General features: G+C 42.4%; 2 protein-coding genes across 2 annotated transcripts; one reads left to right on the top strand and one right to left on the bottom strand.

The window, feature by feature from the left end:
* Positions 1 to 2071: 2071 nt before the first annotated feature.
* LOC121870652 lies at positions 2072 to 8489 on the top strand. Its single transcript, XM_042372527.1, has 2 exons — positions 2072 to 4652; positions 5002 to 8489. The coding sequence occupies exons 1-2, from the start codon at positions 3871 to 3873 to the stop codon at positions 6977 to 6979; spliced, it is 2760 nt and encodes a 919-aa protein (XP_042228461.1). The 5' UTR covers positions 2072 to 3870; the 3' UTR covers positions 6980 to 8489.
* Positions 8490 to 11335: 2846 nt separating this feature from the next.
* On the bottom strand, positions 11336 to 12968 carry LOC121870651. Its single transcript, XM_042372526.1, has 3 exons — positions 12790 to 12968; positions 12267 to 12371; positions 11336 to 11813 (listed from the first exon to the last, which is right to left on the bottom strand). The coding sequence occupies exons 1-3, from the start codon at positions 12792 to 12794 to the stop codon at positions 11516 to 11518; spliced, it is 408 nt and encodes a 135-aa protein (XP_042228460.1). The 5' UTR covers positions 12795 to 12968; the 3' UTR covers positions 11336 to 11515.
* Positions 12969 to 24457: the final 11489 nt, after the last annotated feature.

Below are 24457 nucleotides of genomic sequence, written 5' to 3'. Positions count from 1 at the left end.
GTTGTTAAACAATTATAAAGTAAGGTAGGTTAAGTGAGTCGCTTGTTGACCAAAATATTTTTACCCTTGGGTATTGCTGTCAGTGGCACTTTTGTTTTGTGTGCGATTAGTTTTAAGCTGTTGGAGAATATATTATATCACATTACAAGTATGTACATTGTACAGTAATATCGAATATAATTCCTCATGATCAGTATGATAAGGTTGATTTAGTAAACATTGTAGGAAGTGTTATAAGATTTGCTGTGTTTTAATGATTTGCTTTAAGCTGCACTTCATATCAAGTTGAGGCAGGAAGCGGGTAGGGTGGGTACGAAGGAGGGGCGTGTTTACATGTGGATGAGGAGTGACGCTCAGTAGCAATGTTCCAGTGTTTTCTCCTCAACTAAGGGCATCTCAAGCTAATTCGTGGAGAACCTGGTCACTTATCCTGATGAATCTAATGGTGCTTAGTGAGAGTATGTTTGAGTGGCCCGGTATAGTACTGGTGCACGGAGCTGACTAGCGGTTTCCTAAGAGACCTAACATAAAGGTAATCAACCACACGTAAACAAACTTCTGATGTTTAGTACCGAGTGTTCAGTGTCATAGTACCGAGTGTTCAGTGTCATAGTACCGAGTGTTCAGTGTCATAGTACCGAGTGTTCAGTGTCATAGTACCGAGTGTTCAGTGTCATAGTACCGAGTGTTCAGTGTCATAGTACCGAGTGTTCAGTGTCATAGTACCGAGTGTTTAGTGTCATAGTACCGAGTGTTCAGTGTCATAGTACCGAGTGTTCACAGTGTCATAGTACCATAGTACTGTTCAGTGTCATAGTACCGAGTGTTCAGTGTCATAGTACCGAGTGTTCAGTGTCATAGTACCGAGTGTTCAGTGTCATAGTACCGAGTGTTCAGTGTCATAGTACCGAGTGTTCAGTGTCATAGTACCGAGTGTTCAGTGTCATAGTACCGAGTGTTCAGTGTCATAGTACCGAGTGTTCAGTGTCATAGTACCGAGTGTTCAGTGTCATAGTACCGAGTGTTCAGTGTCATAGTTGTGTTAGTGTCATAGTACTGAGTGTTCAGTGTCATAGTACCGAGTGTTTAGTGTCATAGTACCGAGTGTTCAGTGTCATAGTACCGAGTGTTTAGTGTCATAGTACCGAGTGTTCAGTGTCATAGTACCGAGTGTTCAGTGTCATAGTACCGAGTGTATAGTGTCATAATACAAAGTGTTTAGTGTTAGCTATTTCATTAAGACTTCATTGTGTCACTTAATGTTAGCTATTTCATTAAGACTTCATTGTGTCACTTAATGTTAGCTATTTCATTAAGACTTCACTGTGTCACTTAGTATCACCTATGTCATTAAGACTTCACTGTGTCACTTAGTATCACCTATGTCATTAAGACTTCACTGTGTCACTTAATGTTAGCTATTTCATTAAGACTTCACTGTGTCACTTAATGTTAGCTATTTCATTAAGACTTCACTGTGTCACTTAATGTTAGCCATGTCATTAAGACTTCACTGTGTCACTTAATGTTAGCTATTTCATTAAGACTTCACTGTGTCACTTAATGTTAGCCATTTCATTAAGACTTCACTGTGTCACTTAATGTCACTTCATTGTGTCACTTAACGTTAGCCATTTCATTAAGACTTCACTGTGTCACTTAATGTTAGTTAGCTATTTCATTAAGACTTCACTGTGTCACTTAATGTTAGCCATTTCATTAAGACTTCACTGTGTCACTTAATGTTAGCTATTTCATTAAGACTTCACTGTGTCACTTAATGTTAGCCATTTCATTAAGACTTCACTGTGTCACTTAATGTTAGCCATTTCATTAAGACTTCATTGTGTCACTTAATGTTAGCTATTTCATTAAGACCACTGTGTCACTTAATGTTAGCTATTTCATTAAGACTTCACTGTGTCACTTAATGTTAGCCATTTCATTAAGACTTCACTGTGTCACTTAATGTTAGCTATTTCATTAAGACTTCACTGTGTCACTTAATGTTAGCTATTTCATTAAGACTTCACTGTGTCACTTAATGTTAGCCATTTCATTTAGACTTCACTGTGTCACTTAATGTTAGCTATTTCATTAAGACTTCACTGTGTCACTTAATGTTAGCTATTTCATTAAGACTTCACTGTGTCACTTAATGTTAGCTATGTCATTAAGACTTCACTGTGTCACTTAGTATCACCTATGTCATTAAGACTTCACTGTGTCACTTAGTATCACCTATGTCATTAAGACTTCACTGTGTCACTTAGTATCACCTATGTCATTAAGACTTCACTGTGTCACTTAGTATCACCTATTTCATTAAGACTTCACTGTGTCACTTAGTATCACCTATGTCATTAAGACTTCACTGTGTCACTTAGTATCACCTATGTCATTAAGACTTCACTGTGTCACTTAGTATCACCTATGTCATTAAGACTTCACTGTGTCACTTAGTATCACCTATGTCATTAAGACTTCACTGTGTCACTTAGTATCACCTATGTCATTAAGACTTCACTGTGTCACTTAGTATCACCTATGTCATTAAGACTTCACTGTGTCACTTAGTATCACCTATGTCATTAAGACTTCACTGTGTCACTTAGTATCACCTATGTCATTAAGACTTCACTGTGTCACTTAGTATCACCTATGTCATTAAGACTTCACTGTGTCACTTAGTATCACCTATGTCATTAAGACTTCACTGTGTCACTTAGTATCACCTATGTCATTAAGACTTCACTGTGTCACTTAGTATCACCTATGTCATTAAGACTTCACTGTGTCACTTAGTATCACCTATGTCATTAAGACTTCACTGTGTCACTTAGTATCACCTATGTCATTAAGACTTCACTGTGTCACTTAGTATCACCTATGTCATTAAGACTTCACTGTGTCACTTAGTATCACCTATGTCATTAAGACTTCACTGTGTCACTTAGTATCACCTATGTCATTAAGACTTCACTGTGTCACTGGGAAGATTCACCTAACAATTATAATTGTATAAACTCAAATATTTTGTGTTAACAGAAAGCTTAACACTGTTGTATCAACATGGTTCTTAGTTGTTTATCTCATGTTGACGATAAGAGATGAATCGTAGCTCATCTGTTTGTTATTAAGTCTTTAATATTGTGTTCATATGATCTTTATATAAAAACATATCATAATTATCAACGCCAATTTTTAAGTCTTATTTATAATATATGTTACACTCTGTAGGGATAAACGACAAATAGCAAAAGCTTTTATTAAGTTCTTTTAGCAGAAATTTCTGGCTGGTCATAGACAGTTGTGCGGTTAATCATGACATATAATTATATAACCTACTTCAGGTATAGTTGGACTTTTATAGTGCTAACCGTCGTCTTAAATGAAGGAGCAAATTTACCTTTCCGTTGTAGTAAATTTAATAGAATAAATTTAGAATTTCATGCACAATAGAAGGTCGTGTGGTATATGTTATCAGTATGATAAGGTGTGACGTGAGAGATAAGACTATCAGGTGGTGACTGCTAATACCACGTATGAGGGAACGATCTGGTGATAGTGAAGTGATCACATGTACCACTATTAGGTGAAGGTGACTCCTAATACCACGTATGAGGGAACGATCTGGTGATGGTGAAGTGATCACATGTACCACTATTAGGTGAAGGTGGCTCCTAATACCACGTATGAGGGAACGATCTGGTGATAGTGAAGTGATCAAGTGTTCAGAAAAGTGAGGAGTAATACAGTACTCGATTATACATAAGAGTTCATGTGTGTGTATGTAATTATTGAGCTCTTAATTTGTGTAGTGTAGATAAACACCTCGAGGACAGGTGGTGCTGTACAGTACCTGCAGGTATGGTGACGCCCAGGCCCAGATCGCTGATCAAAACAAACGGTGACAAGTATCTAGATGGCCTGGATGAGGTTGCCCAGCCGGAGATGTGTCGGGTCTTCCTGTGGTTGTATCAGGGAGGTAACCAGTATGTGGGGGAGTACCTGGTTACATTACCACGAGGAATGCAGTTTCTAAACAAGGACCAGAAGAAGATGCTCACCAACAAGGAACCAGTAACCAACATGGATATCTCGCTCCTGTATCGCCTTCTGCAGCATACGTGCGGCTTGGCCCCCGAAACGGACCGTATCTGGCACGACCCAGTGAGTGATAATGCTTGCAGTCTAGAACATTCATTATATCTAATTAAAGAAGAACGAAATAATATGAAACACATGACGGGAAAAATAAAGCAACAAATGTCTGACAATGAGTGCACAGAGAAAATAGATTGTTTACGAGTTCTCTGCTGTCGTATATTATGCGAAGCAGCCCGACGCTGTAACAGACATGATGAACTACCTCGCTGTACTGACGGGCTGGGAGCTAAACTTGAAGATATAAAGGGCGTCTCACCGGCCAAGTTTAGTCAATTGGCCAAGAAAGAGATAAAAAAAACGTTAGAAGACCAGCATAGTGGAGGACCGCTGGGTGGACAGTACCTGGAGCCTCGAATCAACTGTGAAGACGGTTTAGTGTCTCTGGGTGACCTCCTGAGGTGGGGACGCTCGGAAGCTGGTGAACTTCCCCCCGTCATCCTCGTGAGTGGTGATGCAGGTGCCGGCAAGACCTCACTCTGCCAGTAAGTCACACTTACACACGCATCTTGTCTAACTTTACTATATCCATAAGTAATGATACTTACTGTGCTAATAAATTAAGGAATATTTTAATCTAATATTAAAGTACTTACAAGTGCTAAACCATTTATCACTAACTTTACTCCACCCTTAAGTGTGTCAAATAATCATAATTTTAGTCTAATATTAAAGTACCTAAAAGTGCTAAAGCATATTGTCTGACACTCAGCCAGGAAGGACAGTCATAGAGCAGCACTTAGGAGCACCATTGTGTCTGACACTCAGTCAGGAAAAAGTCATAGACCTATTTAAACACAAATGAGTTGTTAATGATGTCCGCCGTTTGTTTAGATACTTGGAAGACTCGTGGAAAAGAGAAGAAGATAACATCAAGGACCTGCTGGAGTGTGACCTGCTCCTCCTCGTATACTGTCGGGACGTTACTACTGGTGACACTGTGCGACTGTTGCAGGAAGATTTCCTGCCTGAGACAACGGCGTACTGCGACCCTCACAGGATCACCACACTGCTGCAGGAACTGAAGGTCGTCTGGATACTTGATGGTCTGGAGGAAGCGACGGACGACGCTGCCACACTCATAAGAAAGATACTTAAAACACAGCCAAAGTCTCACACCCTCTTGTTGACCTCCCGGCCGGAACACAGCCTCGCGTTAACAAAAAAATACCCGGAGAAGAAAATTTCTAAACTGACTTTATGTGGCGTTGATCCTAAGGGGGCATTTAAGAAGTGGCTTCACCTGAATAACATTATAAAATGTGAGAAACGTGAAAAGGAATTAATAACAGAATATGAAACATTAGACAAAGAAGTACAAAAAGAACTACAAAATCCACTAAAGATGCAGCTGGTGCTACAGGACTGGGAGAACACATACAGAGACCTTCATCAAGGCTTTGACCTTAGTCGACTCTACCACAAGTTCATTATTGCTCAGAAAAAGTTACTCGTGAGTAAATTCACTAAAGGAAACGTACTTGAAAAAGAAGCAGAGATGAAAGTTGAAAAATGGATCCAGTTGTTGTATAACGTCGCCTTTGACATGACTCGCGGGCAGAGGGTCACAACCATCCCTGATTCTGTGTTGAGGGAACTTGAGAATAAGTGTGATGACCTTAAAATATCTTCATCATTCTGTTTATCTACGTTTCTTGCTTCAGTGGGAAACAGTAGATATTCCTTCTTTCACTCTACACAACAGCATTTTTTCGCTGCTCAATATGTAACTTATATTTTTAATACAAATGCTAATGTTTCATCAAAGGTTTGCCAGATGTTTGATATTTGTTCTTTAGATAATGTGAGGAAAAAATCCTTAGTTAACTTTTATGAAGTTTTTCTTCATCTGATCTTCATTCTTGGGAGCTCACTCTCGGACGACCAGCTGGAGCTGTTAATTAAACTGCTCTCTCATGCAATACTCGATAGTAATGGAAGTTCAAAGTGGTTTGAAGTTGTTCAAAAAGGATCTTATGATAACAGGATCACAGAGAGAATTAGTAGAGTAATACCCGAGGTTTGGTATGTCTGTGATTCTTGTGTTAAGGCTGCCAGGTGTTTGATGACGTGGACCAAACCGTCCCACATTGTTATAGAACTGGACAAAAATCCTCGGCACTCCCCCGAACTTGTTCCTCTGTTGCATAGTATCGCTGACCTAGACTGCCTGGTGTGGGTGGAGCTGTATCTGTCTTACCACCACAAGAAACTGAGTAACCAGACCACCTCAGATAAGTACCTTAAGATGCTGTGTTACAAGGACTCCCCTTGTGCAATTTTGGGATTTGAAGGTCATCTTAGTAATGAAGCATATGACTTGTTGAAACTGCCTACCTTTGCAGACTATTGTGATGCGTTAACACTGAAAGTCAAGTCAACTGAATCCCTGGGAACACTATGTGAAGCGATGAGAGATCTTCAGAGCCTCACAACTTTCCATCTAACTTTATCATTAAGATCTCCATCGTATATATCAGCTTGTCTTCCGGTAAAAACAGATCTTCACCTTCCATACATGACAGATGAAACAGTGGCAGACACAGCTAAGTTAATCAGCAGACTGAGCACTGTGTATAAGAGCATAACCGTCAGTAACATAACAGGAGCTGGTGCTAAACAGTTTATTATTATATTAAGAGAAAAAGGTGTTACTGTAGGATCATTTGTGCAAGAAATGAGGGACGAGAAGGGAGAATACTTGGTTTCCCTCTCTTATGGTTCTCTGCCTCTCAAGTATTCTGTCCTGGATTTTGTGTACTACTGGCTCAGCTGGGAGAACCATTACAAAGCTAGTCCACCTACAATGTAGAACTAGAGATAAATATACCTATAAGTGTAATCCTGTGTTACACACTATTGTTTGATATTTTAAAAGTACAGTCATTTAATTTATTATTTATGTGTTTTGTTGATAATAATTATATATAATGTAAATTCAAGTTTTTTTTAATGTAATAGACTAAATTTCTTTTCAATGCCATTTTGATTAGATCACAAAACAGGTAATGTTTTATTATCCGTATATAAGTATGTCTAAGCGTGTGTCGTTCTTATAAAGATTGTATGATGTATGTTTAAGTGTATATGATGAAACATGTTGATGTACCTTTGTATTTTTAGGAATGTAAGAAGGATCTGTCTGAAGGAAGGAATGGACAGGGGGAGGAGTAAGTTTAGGGCAGTGGTCCCAACCGGTGGTTCAGGTGCCCGCGGAACTATATAATGGACCCCGCAAAGATTTATTAGAAAATTTTTAGATAATTAATTTGTCAAAATGAAAATATGTAATAACTTTATACGACTTTAGAGAAAGAGAGGAACTCCGTTTGTCCCGAATCTGTCGGGTACAGGATGTGTGTATTTACCACAAACCGAGTCCAGAAAGAGAGCTAGCTAGCATGATCCAAGAGTAAATTTAAGAAGTATGTAACCGGTAACAGTTAAACAGTTAGAATTGTATAGAACTGCAAATAACTGCAATACTGTCTATGATTTTTTTTTTATTATCTTGAATGTCAATCCAAAGTTTTGGATTGACAAATGTGGCCCAGAGCCTAGAAAATGTCGGGGACCACTGCTTTTGGTTAGGTTAGGTAGCGGGGAGGATGAAGAGTTATCTAAAGGAGGGGAGAGGCAGGAAGAGGCTGCATGGGGAGTAGTTGCCGGAGCTATACGGGGAAGACGTTCACCGACCTAAACTGACGTACACTCGGGGGTTACATGGTGAACGTATACATGAGAGTCACATGTAACTCCCAGTCTGTGTCGTGGCGCCAGCTGAGATCAGGGACGGTGGGTCACTGTCACACGCCCTTCTGACTACCTCCCCAGCTGTGAGATTAGTGCCTAGGCTGTCCAGTGGTGTGTAAGGAAGTGAGATATTATGGAGGATGAGAGAGAGAATCATTTATATAATTGATCAATACTCAGCCTGTTGCTCCAAACACAACATCTATAAATAATAACAATGAACATTTACCTTAACCAGAGACGTTCAGTTAGTAATATTAGAGGCAGGAGAGAACACTAAGGCAAAGAGACTTAGATAATAGTTATATTATAGTGTGCCATTATCACCATACTCCTCCGCCAATACCATACTATACAGTCTTCCACCGCCACAATACTTTACTGCTCCACCATTACCATACTATACAGTGTTACACATCACCATACTATACAGTGTTCCTACATCACCATACTGTTCCACCATCACCATACTATACAGCACTCCTCTCAGTCACAGACCTCCATAAAATATCACGGTGTGAAGGTGTGGAACAACTTACCCCCACCCATCCCAGCAAAGACTACGCTCCCTTCCTTTAAATCATCTCTTAGAAAATATCTATTGTCTAAGTATTAATATTTCTTGTAATACCTACTATATTTACAGTACCTGCTTTTATTGTACCATTAAAACCGTTTTATCGGAAATTATCATGTAAATAGATAAGTAATTACCATTGCAATAAACATAATTGTCAACTAGACATAATCCTGACAGCTCTGTCCTCTTGTTCAATCTTAATACTGTACACCCCATGTTGTACTGCTCCCCCATTCTACTTATGTTTTTCAATTCCACTGTAATTTATGTATATATAAATATAAAAGATAAATAAAAAGACAATAAAATTAATAAATATTGAAGTGATAACCGTGGTAACATGTTCTTATTACCACCATGCTATTGTACTATTCCAGATGATACTAAATGTTACATAATACTTCCTAGAGGTAAATGTATAGTATATATCATGAGCCTAAATGAGAGCTCAGGTTCTCAACTGGCTCAGCCATGTTAATATTGTTATTATTGTCCACTCTGTATCAGTATTTTTCTGGCTAAATAAACCGTTTCAAGTCAATTCATTTCAATTCAATTCAGCTGTAACAATGTCAGGAGTTTCCCGCCACCTGAGAGTTCCCACCAATTTCGAGTCAATAGTATGGTGTTAGGTCTGTCTTCAGCCAATGAGGAGGCATATGAGGCATAACGTCATGATGCTGCCCCTCTGTGCCACCCACTTTGAAAAGCAGAATCTGTTGGAATTTTGTGTAGGGAGGTGTGGGACGTCTGTGGTGGCGACATGGCAGGTATTTTGGTGTAGTATTCTATTTGATAAATCCTTAAGTTCCCATTTGTTGTGAGATACATGGTCCCCGAGGAGCATAGGTTTATTGTTTTAAAGTGTAACAGTTAAACCCTAACATAAAGTATTCAATAAATACAGTAACCGTTAATAAGAGTCCTAATTCATCCCCCCCTTATTGAGAAAGAGTGATGTGTTATATATGTCTTGGTATTATGTAGTAATACGGTGAGTCCTATATACAATAACTATCCCATATTTCTCCTCTGTTTAAATTGTTGTATGTTAGCCCCACTGACCACAGCCTTCCTTCCCTCACCTCACAGCTCACACCGTCCCCACCATAAACAAATCCCTCAACCTCCCTCACTCCCTATCTCCTTCCCCTCTCACGAGTATAACGAGAAAAATAACAGGAAAAAGTAAAAAAAGAGTAAGTGAAAGAAGTAGGAATAAGTAAATATATAGAAAAAAAGAAAAAAATATAATTTGTTACACAGTGTTCCACCATATTATACAGTGTCCCACCACCACCATACAGTGTTCCACCATACTATACAGTGTTCTACCACCACAAATACAGTGTTCCACCATACTATACAGTGTTCCACCATGCAATACAGTGTTCCACCATACTATACAGTGTTCCACCATACTATACAGTGTTCTACCACCACAAATACAGTGTTCCACCATACTATACAGTGTTCCACCATACTATACAGTGTTCCACCATACTATACAGTGTTCCACCATATTATACAGTGTTCCACCACCACCATACAGTGTTCCACCACCACCACCATACAGTGTTCCACCATACTATACAGTGTTCTACCACCACAAATACAGTGTTCCACCATACTATACAGTGTTCCACCATACTATACATACAGTGTTCCACCATACTATACAGTGTTCCACCATATTATACAGTGTTCCACCATACTATACAGTGTTCCACCATACTATACAGTGTTCCACCACCACCATACAGTGTTCCACCATACTATACAATACAGTGTTCCACCACTACCATACAGTGTTCCACTATACTATACAGTGTTCCACCATCACGATAACATAGTGTTCCACCACCACCATACAGTGTTCCACCATACTATACAGTGTTTCACCATGCAATACAGTGTTCCACCATACTATACAGTGTTCTACCACCACCATGCAGTGTTCCACTATACTATACAATGTTCCACCATGCAATACAGTGTTCCACCATACTATACCGTGTTCCACCACCACCATACAGTGTTCCACCATACTATAAAGTGTTCATCCACCACCACCATACAGTGTTCCACCATACTATAAAGTGTTCATCCACCACCACCATACAGTGTTCCACCATCACCATACGAAACAGTGTTCCACCATCACAATAACATAGTGTTCCACCACCACCATACTATACAGTGTTCCTCCATAACCATACTATACAGAGTTCCACCATCACGATAACATAGTGTTCCACCATCTCCATACTAGACAGTGCTCCATTACCACCATACTATACAGTGTTCCACCATCACCACACTATACAGTGTTCCACCACCACCATACTATACAGTGTTCCACCACCACCAAACTGTTCCACCATCATCATACTATACAGTGTTCCACCATCACCATACAATACAGTATTCCACCACCATAGTGTTCCACCATCACCATACTATACAGTGTTCCACCACCACCATTCTGTGCCACCATCACCATACTCTTCCACCATCACCATACTGTTACACCATCCCCATATTATACAATGTTCTATCATCACCAAGCTATGCAGTGTTCCACCATCACCATACTGTTGCACCATCACCATACTGTTCTACCACGACCATAGTGTTCCACCACCAGCATACTGTTGCACCATTACCAAACTGTTCCACCATCACCATACTGTTGCACCATTACCAAACTGTTCCACCATCACCATACTGTTGCACCATTACCAAACTGTTCCACCATCACCATACTGTTCCACCATCACCATACTGTTCCACCACACTGTTAGTGCCAGGTATGCTTGAGATAAAACTACTTGCGTGTATTAAGTTTTCATTCAGGAAACGTAAAGAAGAAAACTGACATCTGGGTAACACAAAAATTATACAAGCACTGATACGTACTTCAGACTGTATGAATGTATGTCTGTTTATTTACGAATCTGTTTCTGTGTGTGCGTCAGTCCTAACAGTTGGTCAGACAACTTTACAGGTAATGACTTATAATGCCTCAACCTCAATCAACACTCCCTCTTCTGCTGCTTCCTCTGATGATGATGACTCGGCCGATTCCTCTGACTCGGTCGATTCCTCCGACTCGGCCGATTCCTCCGACTCGGCCGATTCCTCCGACTCGGCCGATTCCTCCGACTCGGCCGATTCCTCCGACTCGGCCGATTCCTCCGACTCGGCCGATTCCACCGACTCGGCCGATTCCACCGACTCGGCCGATTCCACCGACTCGGCCGATTCCACCGACTCGGCCGATTCCACCGACTCGGCCGACTTTACAACTTGTCTGCAACCATTGTATGAAAGAGGCATTAGTTATTATTAGGACAGGTTAGGAAGAAGATAATTCTTTAAAATATTAAATATTTTTCTTCTTTATCCTCTCTTTCTCTTTTACAATGTATCTTTTACTTTCTTTCTATCTTACCTTCTCTTTATCTTTCATCTTTTAGGTCTTTCTCTTTCTTTATCATCTCTCTTTCTCTCTCTCAGTTGATCATCACTGCTCCATAATGATTGATAATTTCTTATTTTATGTTCAAGATTGTAAAACTTTTTTTCTACAAATGACCTTAAATTTTTGTTCACAATCCAAGATTGTTAACGGGTCACATCAGCCTATAAACATCCACTTCACTTAGAGGAGAATTTCACAATAAGAAGATTCTCTGACTGACTGATTGACTGGCTCTCACAAACGCAGCTTCCCTGGTCATCACACCTGTCGATACTGCCTTACCTCTTGTAGATGTTATGGCGTGCATATTGGTCTCGGGAGACACCAGCGTCACAGGAGGCTGCCAGCACCACTACTATCGTCACCAGAAGACTAGCCACCATCCACCTGTCGGACACACCTGACCATTTAGTAAGCTAACCCTCTTACACACACACACCCACCACCCGGTGTCTCTATGACCACGTGAGGTCCTTCATATCAACACCTATGGACAAGTTACTGCACCAAGTAACCTCACACAGTAAGACAAGAGACCAGCCCGGGCCATCAACTGTAAACTATAATTTGTATGTTCATGTTCCTTTTCCTTTAGTAATTAAAGCTTTTGTTAAGTGATCCACCAACCCCATGTCCTTGTATGTAATAAGTCATTTCAGTCCAATGTATATTTTCAGCCATCGGGCTGCTGAACTTTTTCAACAAACCGTTAATTATTATTATTATTATTATTACACACGCACACATACTACTCTCCACCCTCCGACGGTGACTGGAGGAACTAGTGCTAAAAGGAAGACCTCACCTCATTTTGTCGTGTAGCAGGATGAGGTTGACTGTTAAACTGTACGAGTGAGTGTTCAAAAACTGCTTGCCGTCCTGTTGCTTGTGTAACTGGTCAGCAGAGTGGAGCTACAACAGTCACCACAATACTATACTCTTGCTGTGCTCTCCCAACTGACTGTATGACTGACACAACCCTCCTGCAGGCTTATATATGACATGGCAGCTGCCTCCCTCCCTCCCTCCTACCCAGTGCCCCCCGCCTGTGCCTGTCTCATATACTTTCGCTACTCTCCCTTAAAGTTCACTCCAGACATAAACTTCTACAGTAATCACGTGCAATACATCAACATACAGTTGGAAAAATACACGTTTTCCTAGCAATGTGTATTAAGGTCCCGTGATGGTAGTGATATATAATGAAAGTTAAGAGGTTCAGACACATTCAGTGTACCACCAGACCAGGGTTGGGAGCTAGTGACGCAGGGAGGTCATTGTTAACTAAGTGTGTGTAGGTGTTACTCTGTGACTGTCTGTGTTATTGTATGCCTGTGTGTGTTATTGTGTATTGATGTGTTTGAGTGTGTTACTGTATGTGCGTGTATGTGTTGTATGTGTGTTTCTTTGTGTTACTGTGTATGTGTTTGCGTTTCTGTGTTACTGTGTATGTGTTGTATGTGTGTTTCTTTGTGTTACTGTGTATGTGTTGTATGTGTTTCTCTGTGTTACTGTGTGTGTTTTGTATGTGTTTGTGTGTTACTGTGTATGTGTTGTATGTGTGTTTCTCTGTGTTACTGTGTGTGTTTTGTATGTGCTTGTGTTACTGTGTATGTGTTGTATGTGTGTTTCTCTGTGTTACTGTGTGTGTTTTGTATGTGTTTGTGTGTTACTGTGTATGTGTTTCACTCTGTTTCTGTGTTACTATGTATGTGTTGTAGGTGTTTGTGTTTCTCTGTTACTGTTGTATGTGTTTCAAGTCGTCAACAAACAGGAACTAAATCATTGGTCATCGACTTCCCTTTATAAGTACATGGCTGTGTAGGTCAAGTGTGAGCTGTGTTGCCCCGTGAAGGAGAACGATCAGTCGCTGTCTATGAAGGTGGGGCGAGGCTGTGTATGTATGTGAGACTATTGTTATTATTATTATTTATTTTTCAAGTTAATCATTAGTTGTTGCCTACATTTCATCAACACATTTTAAGCGTTTCCTGAACCAACAACTCTATACCTAACCTAACATAACCTTAAGTAATCCTAACTGTACCAAACTATCCTTAACCGAACTAGATGAGTATAACCTTAACCTTTACACAACATGGTCTCCTCACAACGCACATATAGAGAGAGAGAGAGAGAGAGAGACACACAGCAGGACGTGAATCAACCTTAATAATGGAGTTCATTATTGTCTGTACAGCTTGTTGTTGTGGCTGAGGAAGTAGGTTCATGTCGACAGCCAAGGTCAGGGACCCAGCCATAATGCTAGTAGATAATTCCTCATTGGACATAATGTTAGTAGATAAGTCCTCATTGAACATAATACAAGTAGCTCATTCCACATTGGACATAATGCTAGTAGATTCTTCCTCACTGGACATAATGTTAGTAGGTCATTGCTCATTGGACAAAATCTCACCACAATTATGTCAAGGTGATTATAAAGGAGCCTATAATGGTATATAACCCACTCTGTAAATCACTTGACAATACTGAGTGAGTGTCTGTGTTGACAAAGATTCCTACCGTGAACAATGTCATGTCAGGCTGCCTCTTAATTAACTCTTTGATCTAAATTAAGAAGCAAAACTTACATCTAAACTGTAATGAGACTTTACCTTCCAAAGAGTCTTAACATAAACGTTATAGAAGAGGATCCTTTGGGCACGCATACATGACGGAGATAGAACATGTACTCTACTCTGATGACGCTGAAAACACCGCTTCTTGTCCCAACACTGAGTCCGTTTAGTACTTGGATGGGTAACTGCCTGACCCTAACAACAGATGCTGCTGGTATAAAGACTCAACTGTAAGTAAGCATCTCATGTGTCTGTCATCTGTCCTTGGTCAAATCGACTAAATACCGTATAAATTATTATTATTAATTTATTTGCATACTACAAGTGTCCTAACGAGCGTGAGATGTACACAAGAATGGAAGTATGTGTTAATGTGCAAAAATTCCCCAGAAAACAGCCTTAACAGACTATACTGTACAGTATTATAGAGGTTTCTGGCCTTCTTGACATTGTTTTTTATATACACATTATACATTAATATTGTTACGACCTTCACAGCTTACCCAGCTTTCACCAGTGGCTAGGGTAGTATGTACAGAAAACAGTAGATATTTCACAAAAGTTGTCGAATTCCAACTGGCTGTCCCGCCAGTCCCCGGTAATTTCCAGACGATTGGTATCAGGGTACAGACAAACAACAAGTAAGTAGATTTCCACCAGGTCACAGAAACACACTTGGGCACTGTAGTCTTCTTTAAAAAGCACTGATTTTTCACAACACTGTTAACAGGGAAATGGCTTCACAGCTGAACTTCACACTTCGAATATATACTGTAGTCAGCACACTACCAGTGTACAATTCCTTAGTCTTTTCACTTTATGTTGTTCACAACAATTCCACAATACTTGCACAATATTTTTCTTCAGTTGTTCTTCTAGGCTTGTTCTTTCCAGTCTGAGCAGAAGCGATCGTCTGACTCGAGGTTCAAGCTTAGAAGCTCCAAAAATTGTTGGTAGCGAAAGGCAGAGCGGGGAAGATGACAGAGGAAGGAGCAGGAGGTTAGGAAGGGAATTGTAGTGGGAGAGATAGTGCCGTGGCTTTACACGACTGCGTTTATTTGGTTAGCGCATAGCGCACGTATTTGGTTTTGTCTGTGTTGGGTGTGTGATCCTCGGGCCACCACTCCTCCGGATTGTGTTAGTTCAAGTTTAGAAGCTCCAACAACTTTCCCTGAACACGAATTCGCAACCTTTCGATTTACAACAGGGACCAAGGGGGCTAGGAAGAGAGGCCAAACAACTTCCGCTTGCCCGGGAATCGAACCCGTGACACCTTGCTTGCGAGGCAAGAGCGTTCCGCTTCTACCTCAAGCGCCCCTTGACTCGAGGCCGCTCACTTCCGCTTATATATGTCTCGTCAGACGCAGCTCGAACAGGCTAGCACCACCCAGACACATCTCGGTGGCTCTTGAACGTTATACTCTGATAGAGGCTTGCAAAACTAAGCAAATGATTATAAATCATAACTAAAATGATGCAATACATTCTAGAATATTCTTACATAATTAATATGTCAATAAATACACGAAAATTTTACTAAATTTGCCAAAATAACTGTTGCATGGGACAGAAAACAATCAAAACACCTAGTTTACACAATTATAATACGAAATTATGCCTCGGCATAACAATATTATTCATTAATATCAATACATAACCCTGTAATGACCACGGTCGTACACGTCAGTTAACGTAAAATCAGACGATTCATTTTACGCTCAACAGCCTACAAAACATGTAGCTACGCTTTCTTTATTTGAGTCTCCCGTCTGAAGAGGCCGTTTTCTCATTGCTTCAGGACGCCTGAGTCTTCCGTTTTCTCTCAATCTTAGAGTGCACCTAAATCTTCATTATTCCTTAGTAATGACAGAATTTGAAATTGCAACTGTGGTTGTAATTGTTGACGCAACTTAGATATGTCTGATTTCAGTTGGAACATTCAAGATCCATTGTGAGTGATGTTGAAAGCTTCAACTGTCTTTATTGTTAGTAAAACTTGTCAAGTAAGTGAGTGTCAAGTCTGTCAGTATGAGTGGCATATCCTTATATCGTCTTTGAGGATAGCCATGAGTTTCCAAGTGCTACTGAAGTTAGATTATTTTGATGCCCAAACATCAGGGAATCTGATGTTTGGAGTTTAGTGTCTATTTAAGAAAGTCATTAATTTCCTGGAAAGATTTTGTCAAACTCAAAATCTCCAAGACCTAATGGCTCTCCTCAGGAAGAATTCCTTGGCTGTGGTTTGTGGTTTCCTGTAAGTAGAGTTATTAGTGCGTGTTTAACGTCCATTTCACCTTTTCCCGACAAACTCAATCTCTGATTAGATTATAAAAGTAGACATAAAAAATTAGCCTAACCCATGACACTGATTTTCATAGTTGAATGTACAGCGACCGAGTTGAATAGAATTTCTGTGAGATTAGCCTTTCTGGTATGTATGAATAGGCCAGAACTGCCCCAGGCTCACATATATACGAATGCACAAGGAAGAATCACACATTAGCGACTCTTCCTCAACGCATCTCCAGGTATGTGAACGATCGTTTCCCGCCGCCATGTTAAGTCAGTTTAACTCAGTCGATTTTGTGAATATCAGTGTTCATGTTTTAACATAGTGAAATAATCATGTGCCAAGTAATTTGAGTAAATTAATTGTCGTCTGTATTGCTGCCAGGTGTTTAGTTACAGACGTATAGTTATGAGTATTTGAGTTAGACATTAACGTTAGCGACTCTTCCTCAACGGCATCTCCAGGCCCTGTCTGTGTTGGCACCACTACCGAGGTTTGGTAGCCGCTTAAGGGCAAGACGGTCCTTGAAGGATGTCTTTAATATGGCGAGATAAGAATCCGAGGACAAGATTACCCAGGGAACGCCGTGAGGAAACACTGCACCGAGTCTACCCCTGGGCGCTCATTGCGAGCGAGCTTCGGCTGTCGGTGAAAACAAATCCCGCGAACAGTGGACTCAGTCTTGTGACTCTTGTCCGTTCCATTGATCTTGGTTATATGCATTGAGCAGTATTGGTATCTATGATTGGAAATTAATTAGCAGGAATATAGTTATCCCAAGTTAAGTATTGAACCCATGAATGTTGGTGTTACCAGTGGTGGTACCGATATAGGAATTGAGTCCACCAACCAGGTGTACTACCACTGAATGCTAGTTAAAGTGCCATGTTGTTCATTCCGAACTAACAGGATGTGTTTAATAATATCTTAATTTTGGATCTTGTTGAGTGAGTTATATAATCATCTGTATTGACGATGAAGTAATATAATGAGTGTGTAATGTTGTAATCAGGAAATGATCTATTTTGCTATTAATGTAAAGTAAGACTTAAGTGGTCCAGTCTTGTCTGAGTGTAATTAATTAACATCTTGTTCACTCCACCTGTTCATAAATATTGGATAAGTAAACTACAAGTATCACAGCTCTATTTCTTCTACCCATTGGTTCTCAGAAAATAACGAGTAACTCACGTGCCTAGAAGCCCGCTACCTAACAGTTCACTACTTTTACACTAAGATATGTTATATTCTAATAAAAGTCTGGGTGGTGGCAGGCTACCGTTGTAAGTATACTTAGTGTTATAATAAGAATGACATGGTTTCCCAGACTAATCCATGGTTAAGAATATAACTAGAACGAGATATAATTGAGAGAATAAATTTGAAGTAAGAAAAACGGACTTTTACATCCCAACCAGCTGACGACTTACTATGCCAGCTTGTTGATTTAACAAACTTCCCAGTTTGGTATGCTAAAAAAACTCCTTATTCATTATTACGATAATTATTTTCCTTATAATCTATCGAGTAAACTTAGCTTTAATCAACAAGTAACAGGAATTAAGATGTGAAAGTCATAATCTCCATTTTGTACGTAAAAACAGCTTCACTGTCTGGCTTTGGATGTGTCAAAGGTTATGTACTACCAGAGGCTCTAGGATTTTTTTAGGTATTTCACAACGTGACCTCTTTATGTTGACGTTTCAGTGACTTCTTTAATAACAAAATCATATGATTAATTATGGAACTTACAGCAACATCACATTTCTTCTAGTTATACCTTCTATAGTTTAGTGCTCTTCAAGAGAAATGTTAAAAAAAATGGCTCTCACCCAATGCTACCCTAAGCGTAGACTACCCAGAAATAGCTTTCACTTAATTTATCTAATGGTAACTACAACTGGTGTTGTTTTGTTGCCTCAATCTCTGAATTCCTCCCAAAATATTATATTCTTTCCATTACCCTAACCTAAACAATATCCCTACGTAGGTTGGTGATTGATCTATTTCCTTGGAAGGTGTACTTAATACAAATTCTAGAGCCTGGGAACTGTAGTTGATCAAAATAGCGACAACGGTATTACACATACACTCGCCCCAGCAGCCAAGATGTTGTCAAAACAAGTAACGGAGTTATACAAGAAATAAATATTCGTCAAAAAGGGGACCAGAGACAGCACACCTCGCCCTAATCTCCGCTTCGCAAGTACTGTTGCCACTGGAAGGGAAAACACTGTACTACACTCGTTACTACATTCACTGTTCACTAGCGGTTATATTTCCTGAATTCATGAAATGTCTTTGGTAATACAGCCGTAACGTCACGCGTATCTCTCACCAATATGTCAAAGGTTCGAGCCCTAACACACGTGAGAAAGGTGTTTCAGTTGGACCCCCCCCTACAGGTTTCCAAACTCGGTTTCCTCCTGTACTAACGCTGTATAGGCCGACCGCCCGAACGGCTAGTGGTGAAAATTATTAGTATAAAGTCTCCTTACTGATAATTTTATCCACCACCCTATTAGATTCGACTTCAAATAAAACATTGCACATTTCATCAACTCCTACAACAGACTAAACTAGTGATACATGTAAACACGATTTGACTGTAATGTCATTTTAGTCGAAAAATATCTTTGGCGACATTTTCTAGAGAATCGTGACATCAGAGAGTAAAACGTCAATGATAAGTTTTATCGAGGAGACTAATGCAGTAATTGCCAACCTTCTACGGAGCTTTGTGCCACAGTTATCGTAAAGTATTGTTGAACTTTAGACCACCATGACCTTGAACTTGAGCTTGACCTCACCAAACATTCATTGTTTACCTAAAGTTTGCCCAACATGGTCCATCCCGGACGTTTGGTGCTGATATGACTGAGATATTTATTTTATTTATTACCGGGGATGGTGGTGCAGGGACACAGACATGGAGCGATGTAATAACAGTTTTCAGAGTACAGTATTTAGAATTTTATGATCAATAACGTGGTCGTGATTCAGTACTGCTCATAGCGTCCTCACATAGAATTGGAGACCTTACATGGCTGATACAGGTGAGTGTCGCACCTCACCTGGCGGCCTACACGTTACTCTCACCTGCGTAAAGGTGGCAGTAGTGCTCGTGCATGTGTGTGTGTGTGTGTGTGTGTGTATGAGGAAGGTCTGGCAGCGTACACATTTTTCTCAGCAGCATAAAGGTGGCGGCAACAGAGTAAGTCTAGTGGAACCTGGACTACCAGTTGTGGGCTGGACCGGTCAGTGAACACATCACTGGTGAACGGTCAGGAAGTGTTGTGTAGTGAGTGTTAAGTGTTGTGTAGTGAGTGTTAAGTGTTGTGTAGTGAGTGTTAAGTGTTGTGTAGTGAGTGTTAAGTGTTGTGTAGTGAGTGTTAAGTGTTGTGTAGTGAGTGTTAAGTGTTGTGTAGTGAGTGTTAAGTGTTGTGTAGTGAGTGTTAAGTGTTGTGTAGTGAGTATGAAGTGTTGGTTCAATAAAGTGTGTGTATATATAAGAGATACTTTGTTCATACAATTAAGGACGAGGGAATAATAACAGAAATATTAATGGGTAAAGATGAAGGTAGGAGGGCCAGGGGAAGACAGAGACTGAGATGGATGAATGAAATTAAAAACTGTATCCCTAGAGAGATACAAAGCCTTGGAGGTTTGGAGAAAACAGCCCGACAACGTTTAGCGTGGAGGACTGTGGTCTCCAACCCTCAGATATGAGGACTGTACTCTTATTGATTGATTGAGTGCTTATATCAGAGAATGAGAATCCTTTTGTGTGTGTGTGTGCTAACGAGCCGATCAGTGGTGAAGAGGATAAAAGTAAAAAAGTGTGTGATTGTGTGTGTTTGCTGAGGACATTCTTGACATTTCCAACAAAAATTATAAATAAAATTAGCGAACGTAACGTACCAAGAGGACTCACATCTGGTAGAGTTACTTGAAGTTTAAAGTTGCTTGTACAGCTGTTAAACTGATGTATGTTGTGGTTGTTGTTGTTGTTATGATTTTTGTTGTTGTTGTTGTTATGATTATTGTTGTTGTTATGGTTGTAGTTGTTGTTGTTATAGTGGTAGTGGTGGTGGTTGTTGTTGTTGTGGTGGTGGTATAAAGAATAACATTACTTCAGACAATGGCTGACGAAGCAATGCGTCAGTTATAAAAAAGTTACGACATGGCTGATCAATAGGGGTTACTAGTCTTATTGGTGGTGGGTGACACAGTTGAGAGTCAGTGATACAGTGAAGTGACGGTCCTTGGGGGTGGGGGTGGGGTCAGTAGAACCTGTTGCTGGGAAGAGAAAGTGTGCAGCCTCCATTTTATCTTTTACAAGTTACTTTACAAATGTTAGTTTGTTTTTCTTTCTGTGAACACGAAGGTGCGGTACAGGTGAGAGTGAGGTGCTCATGAGAGGGAGACACAGGTGAGAGTGAGGTGCTCATGAGAGGGAGGCACAGGTGAGAGTGAGACACAGGTGAGAGTGAGGAGAATGTAAAGACACAAACAAGAATGAGGAGAATATGAAAGTGACGGAAAAAGCTATTGACCTGGTCTATAAGATGGTCAGGGTCTCACACACACAGGTGAGGTTTTTGTCATCTGTAAATATCAAGACATGAAACTGAAAGAAAGCAAGCGAACTTTCTTGGTATCTGAGAGGGAGGGAAGGAGGGAGGGGAGGAAGGAGGGAGGGAGGGAGGAAGGAGGGAGGGGAGGAAGGAAGGAGGGAGAGAAGGAAGAAGGGAGGGAGAGAGGAAGGAGGGAGGGAGGGAGGAGGGAAGGAGGGAGGAACGAAGAAGGGAGGAGGGAGTAAAGGAAGGAGGGAGGGAGTGAAGGAGGGAGGGAGGAAGGAAGGAGGAGGGAGGAAAGAGGGAGGGAGGAGGAAGGAAGGAGGAGTGAGGGAAGGAAGGAGGGAGGGAAAGGAAGGAAGGAGGGAGGGAGGAAAGAGGGAGGGAGGAGGAAGGAGGGAGGAGGGAAGGGAAGGAGGGAGGGAGAGAGTGAAGGAAGGGAGGGGAGGAGGAAGGAGGGAGGGGAGTGAAGGAAGGAGGGGAGGAGAAAGAGGGAGGGAGGGAGGAAGAAGGAGGGGAGGAGGGAAGGAAGGAGGGAGAGTGAAGGAAGGAGAGGAGGAAGGGAGAGGAGGAAGGGGAGAGAGTGAAGGAGGGAGGGAGGGGAGGAAGGGAGGGAGGGGAATGAAGAAGGAGGGGAGTGAGGAAGGAAGGAGGGGAGGGAGGAGGGAGGGAGTAGAAGGAGGGAGGAGGAAGGAAGGAGGGAGGAGAAAGAAGGAGGAGGAGTGAAGGAAGGAGGGAGGAGGGAGTGAAGGAAGGAGGGAGGGAGAAGGAAGGAGGGAGGGAGGAAGGAAGGAAGGGGAGTGAGTGAAGGAAGAGAGGGAGGGAGGAAAGAGGGGAGGGAGGGAGGAAGGAAGGGGAGGGAGGGAGGGAGGGAAGAAGGGAGGGAATGAAGAAGGGAGGGAGGAGGAAGGAAGGAGAGGGAGGGAGGAAGGGGAGGGGAGGGAAGTGAAGAAGAGGGGGAGGGAAGGGAAGGAAGGAGGGAGGAGGAAAGAAGGAGGGAGGGAGGAAAGGAAGGAGGGAGGGAGGGAGGGAGGGGAGGAAGAAGGAGGGAGGGAGGAAGGAAGGAGGAGGGAAGGAGGGAGGAAAGAAGAAGGAGGGAGGAGGAAGGAAGGAGGAGGGAGGGAAAGAGGGAGGAGGAGGAAGGGGGAGGGAGGGAGGAAAGGAAAACGAAGAAGGAGGGAGAGGAAGGAAGGAGGGAGAGGAAAGAGGGAGGAGAGGAAGGGAGAGGAGGAAGGAGGAGGGGAGGGAGGAAGGAGGGAGGGAAACGAAGAAGGAGGAGGAGGAAGGAAGGAGGAGGAGGAAGAAGGAGGGAGGAGTGAAGAAGGAAGGAAGGAAGGAGGAGGGAGGAGTGAAGGAAGAGAGGGAGAAGGAGAGAGGGGAGAGGAAGGAGAGAGGGGAGGAAGGAAGGAGGAGGAGGGGAGGAGAGAGGGAGGGAGTGAAGGAAGAAGGAAGGGAGGAAGGAGGGAGGGGAGGAAGGAGGAAGGAGAGAGATGAAGGAAGGAGGGGAGGAGGAAGAAGGAAGGAGGGAGGAAGGAGGAGGGAGGAAGAAGGGAGAAGGAGAAGAAGGAGGGAGAGGAAGGAGAGGGAGGGGAGGAAAAGAAGAGGGAGGTGAAGGAAGGAGGGGAGGAAGGAAGGAGAGAGGGAGGAAGGAAGGAGGGAGAAAGGAGGGAGGAGTGGGGAAGAGAGAGAGAGGAGGAAGGAGGTGAGAGGGGAGAAAGGAAGGAGGAGGAAGGAGGGAGGAAGGAAGTGGAAGAAGTGAGGGAGGGAGTGAAGGAGGAGGGAGGGAGGAGTGAAGAAAGGAGGAGGAGGAGGGAAGAGGGGAGGAAGTGAAGGAGGAGAGAGTGAAGGAAGGAGGGAGAGGGAGGGAGAGAGTGAAGGAGGGAGGGAGGGAGGAGGAGTTAAGGAGGAGTGAGGAGGGAGGAAAGGTGAGGAGGGAGGAGAGTGAAGGGGGGAGGGAGGGAGGAGCGAAGGAGGGAGGAGGGAGGGAGGGAGGGGTGGAGGAGAGTGATGAAGGAGGGAGGGAGGGAGGAGGAAGGAGGGGAGGAGGAGCAGGAGGGAAGGAGGATGAAGGAGGGAAGGAGGGAGGGAGGAGGGAGAGTGGAGTGAGGAAGGAGGGAGTGAAGGAGAGTGAGAGAAGGAGGGAGGAGGAGGAAGGGAGGAGGGAGGGTGAAGGAGGAGGAGGGAAGGAAGAGGAGGAGGGAAGGGCAAGGAGGGAAATAAGGAGGAAGGAGGAGTAAGGAAAAGAGGAGGAGGAAGGAAGGAGAGAGAGGGGAGGAGGAGGGAGAGATAACAGGGAGGGAGGAGGGAGGAGTAAGGGGAGGGAGGAAGATAGGAGGGAGTGGAAAGAAGGAGGGAGGGAGGAGGAGGAGGGAGGAAGAGGAGAGAGAGGGGGAGAAGGAGGGAGGGGAGGGAGGAGTGAAGGGAGGGGAGGGGAGGGAGGAAGGAGGGAGGGAGGGAGGGAGAGGGAGGAGGGGTGAAGAGGGAGAAGTGAAGGAGGGAGGGTGAAGGAAGGGAGGGAGGAGGAAGGGAGGGAGAAAGTAGAGGGAGGAGGGGGGAGGGGAGAGAGGGAAGATGGAAGGAGGAGGGAGTAGTGAAGGAGGGAGAGGGACTGAAGGAAGGAGGGAGGAGTGATGGAGGGAGGAGAGGGGAGTGAAGGAGGGAGGGGAGGGAGGAGGAAGGAGGGAGGGAGGGAGGAGGAAGGAGGAGGGGAAGAAATAGGAGGAGGAAGAAGAGGGAGGGAGGAATGAGAGATGAAGGGGGAAGGGAGGGAGGAATTAAAAGATAAAGAATTAAGTTAAGGGGAATATATAAAATTTAAGGAGAGGGGGAAAGAAGGAAAGGGAGGTATACGTTTAGACTGGAGAAAGGAGAGAGGGAGAGAGGAGGAGAAAAGGAGGGGGTTAACTGGACAGGTAAAGGGAGGGGGGCGGAGTTGTCCAGATCACTGAGTTACATGATTTCTCCCCCCTTCCGTTTTGTTATCATTCTCGTTTGTCTATTGTCTTATACTCCGCAGTAGTGGTT

This window comes from Homarus americanus, unplaced genomic scaffold (genome assembly GCF_018991925.1).
Source record: "Homarus americanus isolate GMGI-L3 unplaced genomic scaffold, GMGI_Hamer_2.0 scaffold56333, whole genome shotgun sequence".
Taxonomy (NCBI): Eukaryota; Metazoa; Arthropoda; class Malacostraca; order Decapoda; family Nephropidae; genus Homarus; species Homarus americanus.
The sequence above is the reverse complement of the archived record's forward strand: the minus strand, read 5'-3'. Positions and strand labels throughout refer to the sequence as shown.

What these genes read in the sequence shown, in the direction of transcription:
- LOC121870652 (XM_042372527.1), top strand. Translation starts at nt 3,871, where the DNA reads ATGGTGACGCCCAGGCCCAGATCGCTGATCAAAACAAACGGTGACAAG. An exon ending in GGCAAGACCTCACTCTGCCA is followed by an intron (nt 4,653 to 5,001) that starts GTAAGTCACACT and finishes CCGTTTGTTTAG; the next exon opens with ATACTTGGAAGACTCGTGGA.
- LOC121870651 (XM_042372526.1), bottom strand. An exon ending in CGCCATAACATCTACAAGAG is followed by an intron (nt 11,814 to 12,266) that starts GTAAGGCAGTAT and finishes CAATGGTTGCAG; the next exon opens with ACAAGTTGTAAAGTCGGCCG.